The sequence below is a fragment of the Coffea arabica genome, chromosome 4e (genome assembly GCF_036785885.1).
Source record: "Coffea arabica cultivar ET-39 chromosome 4e, Coffea Arabica ET-39 HiFi, whole genome shotgun sequence".
NCBI lineage: Eukaryota > Viridiplantae > Streptophyta > Magnoliopsida > Gentianales > Rubiaceae > Coffea > Coffea arabica.
Window position 1 is genome coordinate 2,925,092 of NC_092317.1, and position 15,968 is coordinate 2,941,059.

The 15,968-nt window shown below is 38.2% G+C and overlaps 3 protein-coding genes across 3 annotated transcripts; 1 reads left to right on the plus strand and 2 right to left on the minus strand.

The window, feature by feature from the left end:
* Window positions 1–3,636: 3,636 nt before the first annotated feature.
* Window positions 3,637–5,837, minus strand: LOC113742261 (molybdate transporter 2). Its single transcript, XM_027270058.2, has one exon. It carries the CDS (start codon window positions 5,330–5,332, stop codon window positions 3,869–3,871), a length of 1,464 nt encoding a protein of 487 aa, XP_027125859.1. The 5' UTR covers window positions 5,333–5,837; the 3' UTR covers window positions 3,637–3,868.
* A 2,328-nt stretch (window positions 5,838–8,165) lies between these two features.
* Window positions 8,166–12,143, plus strand: LOC113740585 (uncharacterized). Its single transcript, XM_027268134.2, has 7 exons — window positions 8,166–8,598; window positions 9,175–9,290; window positions 9,393–9,511; window positions 9,612–9,774; window positions 9,889–10,115; window positions 10,203–10,524; window positions 10,616–12,143. Exons 1-7 carry the CDS (start codon window positions 8,440–8,442, stop codon window positions 11,949–11,951), a joined length of 2,442 nt encoding a protein of 813 aa, XP_027123935.1. The 5' UTR covers window positions 8,166–8,439; the 3' UTR covers window positions 11,952–12,143.
* A 574-nt stretch (window positions 12,144–12,717) lies between these two features.
* LOC113741823 (pentatricopeptide repeat-containing protein At1g15510, chloroplastic-like) lies at window positions 12,718–15,892 on the minus strand. The gene has a single exon (XM_027269466.2). It carries the CDS (start codon window positions 15,754–15,756, stop codon window positions 13,135–13,137), a length of 2,622 nt encoding a protein of 873 aa, XP_027125267.1. The 5' UTR covers window positions 15,757–15,892; the 3' UTR covers window positions 12,718–13,134.
* Between the last annotated feature and the right edge of the window lie 76 nt (window positions 15,893–15,968).

Below are 15,968 nucleotides of genomic sequence, written 5' to 3' on the forward strand. Positions count from 1 at the left end.
CAATATCAAATTTTTCAGAAGCAAAGTTTTGAAGGACTCTACAGAAATGGTTCCCATGATATACATCACCTCTCTTCTCTGACGATTCGTGTTCGTACAAGTCCGAGTTGCATGCTTTTGAGACAATCTTCTTGGAGATAAACTGATAGCTGGAGTCATAGGTTTGATGACTGAGCCGGGAAACGATACTGATGTCGTCAAAATATTTGGGGTCTGACCGTCTGTTCAAACTTCTCAGGTCACCAACTATTGTCCCGCTGGTCAAAGTGAAACTCTGAGGATATTGAAGAACAAGCATAATTCGATCATCTTTGACAGGAGAAAATTGGCGGTTATTCTTGCAGCCATAATTCAATGACCACGTAGAAAAATCAGGAGGACTTTCTGAAAAAGGAGATACTGAATTTCCCAACATGCACATCAAACCCTGCCCTCCCTCGTCTTCAGACTCCACATAATGTCCTTCAAAAGCAATTGTTAGCACAGAGTATCCAGGGCTTTTATGAAACTTGGGATACCAAGTCTGCGGCATGTCTGGCAAAGTGCTGTTCCTCGTAATGCCTATAGACAACAGTCCACAAACGCCAATGGCATTGTTACTTGGATCGGAAAGATTAAATCCCATCACCCAAAACGAAGCTAGCTTTAGAAGTGATCCACTGCCACTAAAGTTCATTGGCATGTCACTTGAATCAAATGGCATCAGTGGTACTCCACTAGCCTCTTGCACCCAATCTCCATTTTGGAAAGAGAGACCCTTGGCAATTTCATAGAACTTTTGAATTCCAAGTTGAGCTTTTGAAGCTGAAGATACAACGCGGGCGCATTCTCTCTCGACTTCCATAAGGCGTTCAAACTTGCAAATCCTTTTAAGGTCATCCAACTCTTCTGAATCTTCATATGCTGGTAATAATGAACTTGTTGCACCAACCAAAAATACCAAAATGAATGGCAAAACTAGTCTAATGTGAGAGAAAAACCGGAAGTCCATTCTTGATAATCTGAACTCTCTGTTTTAGTGTAGAAAACCAATTCGGCTTCAACTTACAGGAAAATGAAGTTCCTTCTTTTTTTTTTTTGGGTGGAAACTATCTGAAGGTTTTGCTGTAGAATGTTAGCAGACTGCCATGTTATATAGAGATAAAGTCGCATCAAAGTCCAAAAGAAAACGTCTGAAATGATCACTTCTTATTTGGACATAGCAATTCAGCTTTTTGCAGAATTGAAGAACATAGTGCCGGATACCCTAATGGTAAAGTTTCATCAAGTCTAAAACATCTTTGTCAACTATCTTTGTGAAATCAGCCGGCCTGATTGTTCCAGTTAGTCTATGGTTTAAGGTACTGTGTCATAGAGGTTCTTGTTGTCAGTACTGGCACCAAGTTGGATTCTGAGCAAGCTTCCAAAGTAATTGCAAATTAGGTAATTAGAGAAAACCTCACTATCCCATTTCGCCAATAAATGAGATCTTCATCAAGATCAAAACCCCAGACTGCAAGTCGCCATCCTTGGAATCGACAAATTTTTTACAAGCCAACTTGCTACTTTTTTAAAGCAAGGGGTGTGATTTTAAGAAATGAGGAAGGGGAAGTGTTGAGATATGCCAACTTTTCCTACTGATTTTATCATATTGTGTTTGATATCAAAATAATTTAGTTATTAGAAGAATAAGAATATTTGTTAACCAAAGATCATGTTGGTTTGTTAACAAATATATTAGCTAAGATTTGCTAATAGAAGAATATTATATTTTGTTGAGATTTTTAGGATAATTGTTAGTTGGATATTTTGCTAGTTTGTTTCATGCAATCACTATAAATAGTGAGTTGATGAATGTAGAACATAAGTTCATTTTCTACCTTCAATACAAGTCTCTTACAAGCTTTTTTTTGCAACACTAAGGTGTTATTTTTTAGTTTATGCCCCAAAAAATCAACAAAGTGGTATCAAGAGCCTATATCTTAAGGGCCTAAGTCTTTTTTTTTTTTTTTTAGAGTGATGCATTGGTGAGGATCCTTTATAAGTTCAAAACCATGACAGGAAAGAACTTTTTGTCAAATGTTTCAAATTTTAGTGGTGAAACTTACTAAATTTGGGTCATAAAATTTTGAACTTATTTGGTAGTCAATGATCTACGGGATATGGCGGAGACGAATTTTGTTTCGCCAGCATTTGAAGAGCTGATAGATACACAAATTAGAAACCACAAAGTTGTAGTTAGACAGAGATCCAACGCCAGCATTCGCATTTCAATTTTTTATGCCGTTTTCCCAAGGATAATGGCTAATGATTTGATTGAGAATAAACTATTCTCAATTAAAATAAAAAGAAAAAGTTTCACTATGAATTGGTCAGATTTTGACAATTCTAAAGTGGAACATGATGATGAAATCAAGAATTCAGATCCTGAAAAAATTCAGGAGGAGATCATTGATAAATCAAGAGGTATCAAATTGATTCCTGATATTTATCAAGATTATAATATATCTGTTTTTGAGTCTACAGATTTTGATGGTGATGACAAAATGAAAAATCATGCAAAATTTCATATTTTCTGTATAGGTTCAAATATCGTCAAAGAGTGTTCCACTTTAAATCTATGAGAATGTTATTTGAAAATATTTATAAAAAAATCATCTTTTATGTGGAGTTTGGCATGAGAAGACAAAAGAAGTGGTCCGTTGCAAGACTAATATTTAGCTTGCATAAAAACCCAAAGGAAGAAGTTCATTGCAAGGCTAATCATCAATTGCAGAACTTCTTACAAAAGTCTCATCCAAAATAAGATTCAAAGATTTAAAAAGACAATTGAAAATCTGCAGCAAAAGTGACAAGGAGAAGTGTTGAGATATGCCAGTTTTTCCTACAAATTTTATCAGATTGTGTTTGATATCAAAATAATTTAGTTATTAGAAAAATAAAGATATTTGTTAACCAAAGATCATGTTGGTTTGTTAACAAATATATTAGCTAAGATTTGCTAGTAGAAGAATATTATATTTTGTTGAGAATTTTAGGATAATTGTTAGTTGGATATTTTGCTAGTTTGTTTCGTGTAATCACTATAAATAGTGAGTTGATGAATGTAGAACACAAACTCATTTTTTACCTTCAATACAAGTCTCTTATAAGATTTTTTTGCAACACTAAGGTGTTGTTTCTTAGTTTATGCTCCAAAAAATCAACGGGAAGGAAGGAATTGAATCTAAAACCCTCTCATTTCTGAAAAATATTTACTGAAAGCTTGAACTTTCTAGAACTTAACAAAAATGTTGCTAAAAGTTGGATGAAGGAATGCAAACTCTACCCAAAGAAAAAATGATAAAGGAATGCAAACAAAACAGGTGAACCACATGCTGATCGCAGCCCAAAACGATCACTGCTGCATACTCCTACGCTAACTACATGTATACTATATGTTGAATTGCTTTAACACATCTGAAAGTTAGTTTTTCCGCCAATTTCCTAATTTTGTACAGAAGAAATTTAATTAAGCTGAATGCACTAGCCATGAATGCTCCAGGAATAGATTTCGCATGCTTAACCATCCCAATTTACTCTGAATGCGCTTAGTAGGTGAATAGTCCTCTTCTCAGCTTCTCAGTTTCTATATTTGGTGGTTTGAGGCTGCCGGAGTAATTAAACTAGGTGAGTAGTCCATATTATTATAGTAATCCAAGTAGATTATCACATTACTACAAGAGTACAACATACTATAGAACATGAACCATGGTGAATAAAGCTATAGATATAATCTAAGACTGCCTCAGATACTCCGTCTAACTTGTTTGTCCAAGTCCCCAATAATTGCAGACGGCACTAAATTGATTATGAGACAATCAACAACAATGCTTCAAGTGGTCGGACGCTAGAAAATTTCTGAAGAACTGCTACGGATTGGGGCTGGATCCTCCTCCTCTGTGCTAACAGATACAGACTTGGCCTTAAAGAAGCGAAAAGTAGAGCAATCCATCTGCCTCAGCTTCAGCAGCAAAAACAGCACAATACCGCAAACGAACCCCAAGGCTGCACTGGACCCAGTGAGGGATACAGCAGCACAAACCAGCATCACAAAAGATTCTTCCTTCGAGTTCATATCCCTTGAAGCCATGGCCAACTCTATCCCAGCAAATAAAAGCAGCACCCCAAGAATCCCTATTGGAAATTGACTTATAATCTTGACAAAATAATTTCCAAAAACCAATCCAAGCAACAACTTCCCCAAACCCAAAAACACCACTGACGCACCAGTCCTCCCACCAAACCTGTACTGCCCAGCCAGTCCACCTGCCCCGTGGCAAACTGGCATTGCTCCAAACCAGCATCCCACTAAATTCATCAGCCCAACACTTACTGAAACCCCTGTAGCCGATACATCCATCTCAGGGAACAAATCTGTCGATAATTTACACACAGCAATAACTGAATTCAATACAGATAATGGGATTTGGGGAATTGCACCTCTCAAGAACCCAGTTTTCCAGTCTTCCCAGGTGATTTTCAGAACGTGAAGCTTTGACGGGCCGAGTTTAATTTCATGGACAATTGAAGGGTCGCGAATAAAACACAAAATTAAACCAAGCAGAAATACAAGCAGAGCTGCTGGAATAGCTGATAATATTCTTAATCTACGATGCCTTCGAATTCTTAATCGATTATAAGCGTCGGGGTTGGTCCTCAACATCGCTTCATCGTCTTCAGGGACGCCGCCGTCTCCTGTTGTAAGTATAAGAAACAGTAAACAAAACAGAGCGAGGACGAGACCGTCGAGGCCCAGCAAAGAACGAGGGCTGGTGGATTTGGAGGAAGTAGTGGTGGAGAAATCTTGATCGTAGCGAATATATTTGATTGCTGAGAAGGCAAAGGAGAGGCCTTGAGAGAGCTGGACACCCCGGACGACCGGGAGGGGGATCCAGTGGTAGATGAAGGACATGAGGCCGGTGGCGCCAAGGATGAAGAGGGTGCCGGCTGTGCAGATTCCGGCGGCGGCTATTTGGGAGACAGTGAGGTGGGGCGTCTCTGAAACGGCGACGGCCGCGATGGATTTCATGGGCTGGACTGGCATGGGGATGCCGAAGAGGAGGCCGGTGAGGATATTATAGATGGCAGTGAAGATGAGGGTTGTGCTGAGGTCGAGGTTGCAGACTAGAGTGAGGGCCAAGACGATGGGGATGTAGGTGCCCAAGTCGCCAACGGCGCCACTGAGCTCGGAGGACAGAGAGGTTTTAAGGCGGAGAGAAGCGGTCCATGAGCGGGGAGTGCAATGGTTGCGCCACCACTGACGGGGGCGGACGAGGAGGGGTGTAGCGTTGTCAGTTGCTTCGCCGGCCATGGTTGGGCAACTCTGCAATAAGCCAAAAATTAAAACTGCTACTGGTAGTAGTATTTGACACTCATCATCCTACCAAAGATAGGAGCAAGTGGCTTGGTAACCGGGCCCAGTCATCCGATCAGCCTAATTCAACACCGCTGAAAAAGAAGAAACTTTTGATATTGTTGACGTCGGCGTGCAAAATTATATTGTCTTTGGATTAATCGACCTTTGGCTTTTGGGAGGGTTACAACTTGTTCAAGTGCCTGAGGAGTCGGAGACTAGACGAGCATGATTGAGCGAGACGCGAGGAGACTGAGGGCTGGCTTTGGGTAATTCAAGTAGTTAAGGTTCGAGGTTTGCACCAATCAACAAGACACGATTACTCCATACTCCGTATTAATAAATGAGAAATTCAAATGCAATCATTGCACCTTGGTCCAATAATTTGGAAGATTTTTTTTGTTTTTTAAAGCTCTTTGTGCACCAGATCCTAATTCCCATGAACAAAGTTGGACTTGTGAAATTATCCCAAAAAATTTTTAGTTTGTATCGTAAACACATTTTTCAACTCATTTTTTTATATTTTTAATTACCTTTTTATCTCACATGCATCACATCACAAAAAGTGTTACAGTAATTATTCCAAATAATATTTCAAATAATACTCTATCCAAACAATTGTTGTACAGTCATTAGATATATATTAAAACTGCTTACAAATTCATTTATGCCACTATCTATTTCTTTAGCGGCAAGAGCAAAAAAAAGTATAGAGAGAGAAGAAAAAATATGTAATGTTATTGGCATTCTATTTTTTTTCTTGTGTTTTTCACAAAAAAATAAAAAAAAATAGTGTGTCATTAACAATAATTGAAGTGTTATTAAGAATGATAGAAAGCATTGACATGTTTGACAAAACTTTTAAAAGGCCCTTGCAAGTTTAAATAATATTCTCATTTTTGAAGAGCAAAATAGCATTCAGATAATCCAATTACTAATCATTGTACATGAGGAAAAAACTCATTACTCTGAAATTTGTCCATTGTAATTGTTTAGCAAAAATTTTCTGGAAAAGCACACGCAAGAAACTCCACGAAAGAAGATTATTGTTAGTTTACAGCACGCATTGCTGCATTGGCACCCAAAGACTCTTCGAACCGGAGCTAAATTATTAGTTGGAGCCCTGACCATCAATGGAACAAATGATTATGCTTCTATACTATTAGTTATGTGCTGCTAGATCATCTATTGAAATCTTTTTGTACACATTTTTTTTCAAGAAAACCAAAAAAAATGTGTTATATCCTTTTTTGGTAAGCAAAAGTTTGAATGGTTTTGATTCCGCTTATCATTATATAGCAGAGCAATGCTCTCGAGACCATACATTAGAGAACTTTACTAATTACTTATCAATATAGCTCTCAAATCGGCAATGAAATTCAGACACATGATCTTTTTGTGAGAGAATTATCCATTTTTACCAATTGAAAATGATAAAATTATATTTTATGAAAGGGTTAAATACACTAAACTCCCTTGAACCTTACCTTTAGTTGCGCTTTGTCCCCCCGAACTTAAATAAGCACTTTGCACACCTATTCTGTATTGTAAGACAAAAGTACCTTTACTATTTTATTTTATTTCTTGTTTTGTCTAATCTATTCCTTTTTCTTTTCCACTGCTTTATTTTATTTTTTATTTTTTACTATTTTTTTTCACTTCTCTTGTATCACTATTTTATTTCACTTTCTTATAAGCATTACTAATTTGGACGCTTATTAAAATATTATAATTATCTTTTACTTATAATTTCATTCTTGATTCATTTGCTTGCACATCTAGAAAATTCAAGATAAATTGTAGAGTGTAAAAAAAATGATATATGCCTGTCACAATAAGAAAGTTTTAGATTACTAGTAATTTGACTATTTAAAAGGATATTAGCAAACTAAAACCATAAATTACTTAATATTTAAAAGTATATCCCAAAAAATAAAGCAATATTTTTATTTGCTTTTTTATGTACAGTTAATTAACCACTATATTATTACGATTTGAATTTGTTATTACTGTCATTAAAAACTAATTTATTTTAAGCTCTAGACATATTGATTTAAGTGATGTATGAAATAATCTGTGCACATAGATAACATATACTTTGTTATACTTTATTATCATTATTACTTTCAAGAACAAAAAGTAAAAAAAAAAAACTTGAAATAAATAAAGAATAAGTTTAAGAAGATTAAAATTAATATATAAGTAATAATAGCGAATAGAAAAAGTAGTTAATTACATGAGAAAATGGAGAAAAATTGAAAAATATATAAAAAGAGAGACAAGTCGAAAAAGGGCAAAAAAGAAGAAAAATAAATAAAATAATAATTAATATGAAACGAATACTTTTGTCCTAAAATATAAAGCAGAGGGTAAAGTGACTATTTATTGAGTTGAGATGAGTAAAGTGCAATTGAGGGTAGAATTAGGGGGTTTGATGCATTTAACTCTTATGAAATGGTGAATCTTTTTAAGAAACTTTTTCGTACCTTTTTAGTACTACAACACTTTTTTCTAAATGCGCTAAACTGTTATGATCTCAATGATGATCATACAATTTGCCTTTTTCAAATGTTTAAAAATCACTGAAAACGTCTAAATGCGCTAAACTGTTAAGATCTCAGCACATAATTGATACTACCCCATTCATTGGCTCTTTGGTAATAAAAAATAAAAATAGCACACAGCTCATAACTCACTGGTCAAAGGCATTTTCGTCCTTTCACAAAGTAAAGACATTTTGATTTTTCTTGGCCTCTCCACAGCTCAAGCCCACAAAGGCAAAGGTAGAGTAATCAATTTGTTTAGTCAAAGAGCAAGTAAATAGTAGTAGTAATGCTCAGCCCGTTGCGACTCGTGGGACAGCAGCGTATCTAGCCGTTACAACACTTCCACCATCTTCTTCATTTTTTTTTTTTCAATTTTAAAGAAAGGAAAAACTTTTTTCAAACAAACTTGATCGACCGTTGGTCTCTTTACTCAGTATACATCAAGAACTTGACTCTCTCTGAAATCCAAAGCTGTGAATTCTCTGCCAATTAGTATTGGTTCTGGAAGACAGTAGTGTGATGGCCGGCGATCTCGTCTTCACTGAAGATGAACTTGCGATTGACGAAGCACTGGGTTACCCAAAAGTTTACGCCAAGCTATGCAGAGATAGAAGTTTAGGGCCCTATAGCCATGGCCCTCCTTTCGCTTTCATCCCTTTTGCTCTTCCTCAACAGGCGGTACCCAGCTACTGAAGAACTCCTTCCTTCCTTTTCTTTTCTCTTTTTTTTTTCCTTTCTTTCCCTCTCTTTTTGGGCTTTGAATTGAAGGTCTATTTAATTAATTGGTGAGAACCCAGAAGAAAAATATGGGCTCAACTGATCTGTTATATGAGTTCTTAATTATAACTGTTTAAGGTTTCTGGGCTACAATCTGTCTTTTTAGTTATAAATATTGGGACGATTTGATGATTTAGGGCCCAATTTATGCTGAAGCATTGTTGTTTCTCTTCATTTGAAGTCAACTACGACGAATTTAATGTTGCTTTGGATTGGCTGCTCGTTTCTTGAAAAATCATTTCTGATAATACGGTGGTTCTCAGAACATCAATTAGTCGTGTAATTATCAGGCCCGCATCACCCCCTTTTACGTTCAGAATTGTTGTTATGTATCAAGTCTAAGGGCGGTGGTCTTTTGTCTTGCGTATTAATCTCAAAAGTGGGACTCTTACACCAACCACGCAATCTAATGCTATACCTTAATTATTGAAATATGTTGTGAATTTCTCTGATTCTTGCAAGCTGATTTGCTAACAGGTTGTGAAAGCACAGGAGCTAGATGAATTGTTCCCCATCATTGACTCGAAAGCAAAGCCAACTACCAAGCCCAAGATTTTCCTCGGTCTCCTTTGGAAACAACTCAACCACCTTGGGTAAAGATTGAAACTTTCTTGTTCTTTGTTCGCATGAAAAATCTCTGAAATTTTCCCACAGAAGTTGGTTTCTAACACTTGTTTACTAATTCAATTAATCAGAAATGCTGGTTTTGATCCTGAAATATTTCGTGTTGACCCGTATGGCAATGTTCTGTATTATCATGCTGATGCTGCTTCGCCGCTTGCATGGGAAATTGACCATTGGTTTCCTTTATCAAGTAATGATCTAGTGTTTGCCTAAATTTTTTTTCCCTACTCCCGATATGGTCTCGGTCTGTAGAATTTGAATCATTAATATTGTTTTAACACAATATGCAGGAGGAGGATTGACAGTAGCTAGCAATTTAAGGATTCTGCAGTGGCAAGTGTGCAAGAAGAAGCATAATACACTGGAATTTCTCATACCATGGTGGGATCTTCAAGTTGGTGTGTCCATAAATCAGTTCTTGTCCATCTTTGCCTCATCCAATTCAGATTTCAGGTTTGTCGTACATTTCTCTTCGAAGAAAGCAAAGTTCAATTAGTATATTTTTCCTTTTTTTTTTTAAATATAATTGAAGGTAATGTTATTCTTACGTATACATTGATGATATAGGCGTAGAGCATTCTCGTGGTTGTTTGCTGAGGGTGAAAGTGAAGAACTGAATGCTTGTCAGACAGTTGATTCACATTCTTTTCCACAACACTTCATCGAATCCAAAAAGAAGGTTGGTCTGGCCCCGGCTGCCGTTGTTCTATCTCGAAGGGAATCTATGGAAGCTTCATCAGCTTTGAGATCACTGGACGTCAACAGAAAACCAAGATCAACAACACCCATCATTGGTCGGTAAAGAAAATACTTCACGATTTCTTGGTTTTGCACCATTGAGCTTTACTTTTGCTTATTTGTTTTCATGTTGGTTGTGGCAGCTGCAAAAAAATTAAAGCCTGCTTCCAAAGAAAATGAAGACCCAGGGATGATCAGCAGCAACCCTTACCAGGCCATTGTAATTGCCAGGGATTCTTTGAGGAAGAGAGAAGAAACAGCAAAGATCCAAGCTGAATTACAGAAATTAGATGTGGAAGTTGATGAACTGAGGCAGAAGACTGAGGAGGAACATGTCAGCATACAAGATTTGGAGTTGGTGCTGATAAAAAGAAGACGAAGGGCTGAAAAGTGTCGACGGCTAGCTGAGGCACAATCTTCATACAGAGCAATGCTAGAAAAGATGATTCGAGATGCCATGCACCAGTAAGATTAATATGGCACAATTTTCTTTAAGAGTAGCATCCTGCTTGGATTTATTGGTGAGTTGAGATATATTTGCATTTTCCTCTTGCAGGAGTGTTGTTTACAAAGAACAAGTCAGGCTAAATCAGGCAGCAGCCAACGCACTCATGGCTAGACTTGAAGCTCAGAAAGCAATTTGTGATACATCAGAGAGGGAACTGCATAAGAAGTTCAAACAAAGGGACGAGCTAGAAAAACAAGTAAGACCTGAATGGGTACAGGCAAGGAAGAGATCAAGAATGGATGATTTTCTTCCTGACGAGGTAGAAAACAAGATTGTTCTGTATTTACCTGAAAGTAAGTCAAAGAACAAAACGCAGATGGAAATGAGAAATGCCTTGCTAGAAAACAATGCCCTGTATGTGCAAGGATTTCAGTCCAATGGTCCTTTGCACAAGGAACTGAGAAAGTTTTTGGAGGAGGAGCAGAAAGCATCAGAAGCTGGGTCATCATCCTTGAAAGAAAATGGGGAGCAAGAAGAACTAGGAGAAGAAACCAAAGAAACTGTTCTAAGGACTAGCATGGAAAAGCACGGGGAGTCTAGAAATCACAAAGCCATAGCAGCTGAGCAGAAGTCAATTGATGAAAAACTTCATAACCTGGAAATAGGGGAGGATGGGATGATAGGTAACATACGCTTTCCTGCTCATGATGCACCAGAAGATGAGGAGGATGAAGAGAGCAGAAAGCAACGTGGTAAAGGAAATGTTGAAAAGTGGCTTCAGATGCTGATGGAGAATGCAGAAGAAGATGCTGATTCATATCCTCGTGATGTGAATCAAAATGAAGGTAACAAGACTGATGAAATAGTTAGGAAGCTAGATCTTGTGTATCCACAAAAGGAATTCAAGATTTCAGAAGCTCAACAAGGGCAGGACCTGGAATGCGTTGATGAAATTGACAGCCAGCAGCAAATCCCTGTGAAAGGTGGGGGGAAAAGCGAAAAAGAGATTGTTGAGATTGAAACTAGGAGGAAGTCATTTTCGAACACTGGAGAGATGCAGGGAGATAAAAAGAAAGGTATCCTTGAGCTGAAATCCAGGGACACGCCAATTAAGAACCCTCCATACAGATTAAAACCAGAGAAAAGCAATGCACATCAGATAAGATCTGATAACAAAGGAGCAGACAACCATGATAACAATGTTGTAAATGAAAGGAAGGGGAAGAATGGTAAGGAAAAGGAACTTGTGAGATCTGAAAGTGCGAGGAGTTTTAGACGGATTCCATCTTCTCCATCTCTGATCTTCAGTGGTATGAAGAAGAGAGTAGATTGCATAGGCAAGAAGCCCTTGGTCATTGGTGATGATGCTGATGGTGATCAGAGACACATGGGAGAAAACAACATCATCAAGTCAACAATCAAGACAATCAAGAGAGTTTTTTAAAACAGTCAAGTTACATATTTTACTTGTATCTTCTCTTCACATTCTTCGTTTAGAGTGTTAGCTACACTCTGCTACAGCAATATGATTGATTGGTGAGGTTTGAGTTGTTTGATTTTGATTCATGTGTGCTAATTATTTGTTATGCAAGACATGCAATAACAACTTCTTGTTTGATAGGATTCAAACACATTAGCTTTCTGTGTCCGCTACCCTGTGAAGAATCTGTGTATTGCAGTCAATTATATCATCTGCCAAAATTTTAAAAGAAAAAGGGAAATCCAAGTTCAATGATGATTCCCCTTTACCCCCCAAACCCCCCCCCCTCCCCCGGCACCCTAATTTCATGATGTTTTTATGATTTCATATCTATTCATGTGAAAGACAATAACTGATGATTGGTTATTGGCAATATTTACAGCAGTGTTTCATGCACAACCAGCTGATTAGCAAGTGAACAATAAAAAGTTGTGTACAGCAGTAAAGAAACCTGCTTGAGCGCCTTATTCGGAACACTTCATATGCAACACTATCCAAACAAGCCACCCGACCAGATTACTGCTCTGTGAAAAGTATGTTGGACAAAGTATAAGAAGTCTTTTTCAAATAAAACAAAGCATAGACCGGTCATTTTTCTATATTTGGTAAATTTCTCATCTTAGCAAATTTGCCATTACTACCACAAAAGCCTATACTCCTCTCTTGTTACATTGCTAGCTAAACAGTTTTTGCTCTATCAGAGATATACCACTAAGTTAACAACAAACTATTTCATGCTAATATCACTATCACTTTCTTTTTGGTATAAGGACTGTTAAGTGGTACAAGGGGGAGAGAGACGAGGGCCAACGAGTTAAATTGGGCTCCTCATGGTGTACAACTGACGTCCCAAGCAGCTAACCCAGTTTTTACTAACAAATATTCAACCTAAGCATCTCAATTCACTTGACCAACAAATTCGACGTCTAACAGCAATACATTTAGTAGGGCGTGTAGGGAGAACAGTTAGTCTGCTATCTCAAGCAATGAACTGCTGAGGCTTTTTCACAAGGCATGTGTTTGCTCTTCTTCCAAGCGGTATAGTTGGATGCAGCTCCAAACGGTCAAACTGTACATGGAACCCGATAAATTTGTTGATCCAGCATTTTTCTGAGAATAAGTGGGATATATTAGAACCTATCTGAAGCTAAGAATGGCCCCAATAACCCTCATCCCCGCATGAGCATTTCCCATCCTTGAAATGATGGAAATGTTCAGTATCCCGCACAGATATCTCTCTACGAACAACCTTTGAAATAAACTTTACAGTGCTGTGACAGCTTTGACACATATAAAGATTCTTTGTTATCCAAATCGGCATCCCAGGGACAGTGTTTATCAGTGCAAATGCAATTGCCAATCTCTCACTATGTCCACAAAAAACCTCAGCTTTTGAGGCTTCAAGTTCATTTTCGGAACTGCTCTGAGGCTCAGTAAGACCTTCTGCTCTCATCTTAACATAAAATCCCTCCAGAACTGCATTAAGTTCCTTTATTTGAGGGTGGAAATCGTGACCACTTAGAAAGGCATGGACTTTGCCCTTTACTTCTACCCAACTACATCCAGGATCAACAGTAATCCCTTTTTCTCTCATCATTCTCCTGAGATGTGCAACATCATCCCATTTACCACACTCAGAGTAGAAATTGCACAAGAGCATGTAGTAACCAACACTCTCTTTATCCATTTCCACTATGTGCCTTGCTGCAAGTTCCCCAACATCAACTTGTCGGTGAATTCTGCATGAATTCAACAAGGCTCCCCAGATAGCTGCATCTGCTTTTATGGGAATTTTATGTATAAAATCAAGAGCATCATTGACCTTCCCTGCACGACCAAGTAAATCTACCACACAAGCATAATGTTTCAAATTTGGAGCAATGCAGTAAGCGTCTCTCATGCTCTGAAAATAAGTCAAGCCTTCGCTCACCATGCCTGATCTACTACAAGCACATAGAAGAGATATAAAAGTAATTTCATCTGGCTCAACCTTTGACTGCACCATTCTATCAAATAGCTCCATGGCCTGCGTGCCCTGCCCCCGCTGGGCATATCCTGTTAGCAAAATATTCCATGCAGCAACGTCCTGTCTCTGTATTCTAAATTGATTCAATGCAGGGGCCATCCTTCCACATCGCACATACATGTCTAGGAGTGCATTGGGTAGAAATCCCTCAAATGCCAACCCATTCCTTAATACATGAGAATGTATCTCCTTTGCACACATCAAAGCTCCTATTCTAGCACATGCACCAAGAACAGAGATCAATGTAACATCATTAGGATTTACACTGAGTTTCATTTGCCTAAAGAAAATCAAGGCTTCGAAACTTCTGTTGTTGATCCGAAGCCCAAGAATAATCGATGTCCAAGATATCACGTTCTTGTCAGATATCTGATGAAAGATCTCCAGGGCCTTATCAATGCATTTGCATTTCGAATAAAAATCAATAAGAGTGTTCGCAACTATAACATATGATACAAGACCTGTAGTCTTGGCAAGCTCATGAAGCCTAACACCCATGTCGAAAAGACTCAAAGAAGTACATGCAGACAAAACACTGGCGATGGTGATCTCATCTGGCATAATACCATGTAGCTCCATCGTTTTATAAGTTTCAACAGCCTTCTCAGGCAAACTATTACTCTCATAAGCAGAAATCATTGCTGTCCAAGAAACCACATCTTTTAACTCAATCCTGCTAAAAACTTTTTCAGCTTCCTCCCACTTCCCAACACTTGAGTACATCTGAATCAATGTGTTATCCACCGCAACATCAACCCCAAACTCAGTCTTTACCACATATCCATGCAGAGCCCTACCAAACCTCTCATCACCAAGAACCTCAGATGCTGAGATCACGCTAGTCATTGTCATCAAATCCGGGTTAATACAATACTCCCGCATCAAAAAGAACAACCTCAACCCCTCAAAACATTCACCATTCTCAAAATACCCCGAAATCATCGCATTCCATGATATTCTGTCTCTCCAAAGCATTCCATCAAACACCATTCTCGCACTACCCAAATCATGACATTTCACGTACATAGTGATCAAAGCATTAACCACATCAACATCTGATATAAATCCAAACCTAATTACATGAACATGAATTTCTCTACCCCTACTCCAATCCCCCATACCCCCACAAGTTCTTAAAACACAGGGGAAAGTAAAAACATCAGGCCTATAACCAGCCCACAACATCTTATGATACAAATCCAATGCCTCATCAAAATATCCATTTTTGGCATACCCACCAATCAAAACATTCCAAGAAAACACATCTCTGTCCTCCATTTTACCAAACACATACCAGGCATCACTCAAGTTCCCCAACTTCACAAACATGCTCAACAACGCATTTCCTAACCTTAAACTCAACTGGGACCTAAAGCTTAGAATATGTTCATAAATTACGCCCCCTTCATTTAAGGCCCTCTTAAATTCACACAACCTAATTAAAGAAATAAATGTTTCTTCATCTATATTACTTTGTGGGTCTTTTGGTAAAGTGTTTAGGAAGGTTACGGCTTGGTCTAGCTGGTTTTGGAGGCAAAGTTGGGTGAGGTGTGAGTTGGGGTCAGCAGTTGGGTGGACTGTGGAGCTAAGGAGTGAACTGCGGGTTCTTCTGAGGGGAAATTGATGCGCTTTCTGTGTAGTGTTCGAGAAAATTAGGGACTTGGAGGTCTGAAAGTTGGAGACTTGGGGATTGAGTAGGTCAGAGTGGAGAGAAATGGACGGGGTTTTAACAGACACCGCCATTTGTGGAGCTGCAGAAGCAGAGCATTGTTGGTCTGATAGTTTCGAGTGGGGGTTTTGGCTGAGGTTTAACGGCTAAGACATGCTACCGGGTAATTGGATAATGTACAGCATAGATTGATCACAAAACGACCCCGTCTGCAGCCACCAAATTTTATTTTTGCGAGCTAAAGAGTTTCTCCCTTGCTCTTTTTGCTTGTACTTAAATGCAACAA

What these genes read in the sequence shown, in the direction of transcription:
- LOC113742261 (XM_027270058.2), bottom strand. Translation starts at nt 5,332, where the DNA reads ATGGCCGGCGAAGCAACTGACAACGCTACACCCCTCCTCGTCCGCCCC.
- LOC113740585 (XM_027268134.2), top strand. Translation starts at nt 8,440, where the DNA reads ATGGCCGGCGATCTCGTCTTCACTGAAGATGAACTTGCGATTGACGAA. An exon ending in TCATCCAATTCAGATTTCAG is followed by an intron (nt 9,775 to 9,888) that starts GTTTGTCGTACA and finishes TTGATGATATAG; the next exon opens with GCGTAGAGCATTCTCGTGGT. An exon ending in ATTCGAGATGCCATGCACCA is followed by an intron (nt 10,525 to 10,615) that starts GTAAGATTAATA and finishes TTCCTCTTGCAG; the next exon opens with GAGTGTTGTTTACAAAGAAC.
- LOC113741823 (XM_027269466.2), bottom strand. Translation starts at nt 15,756, where the DNA reads ATGGCGGTGTCTGTTAAAACCCCGTCCATTTCTCTCCACTCTGACCTA.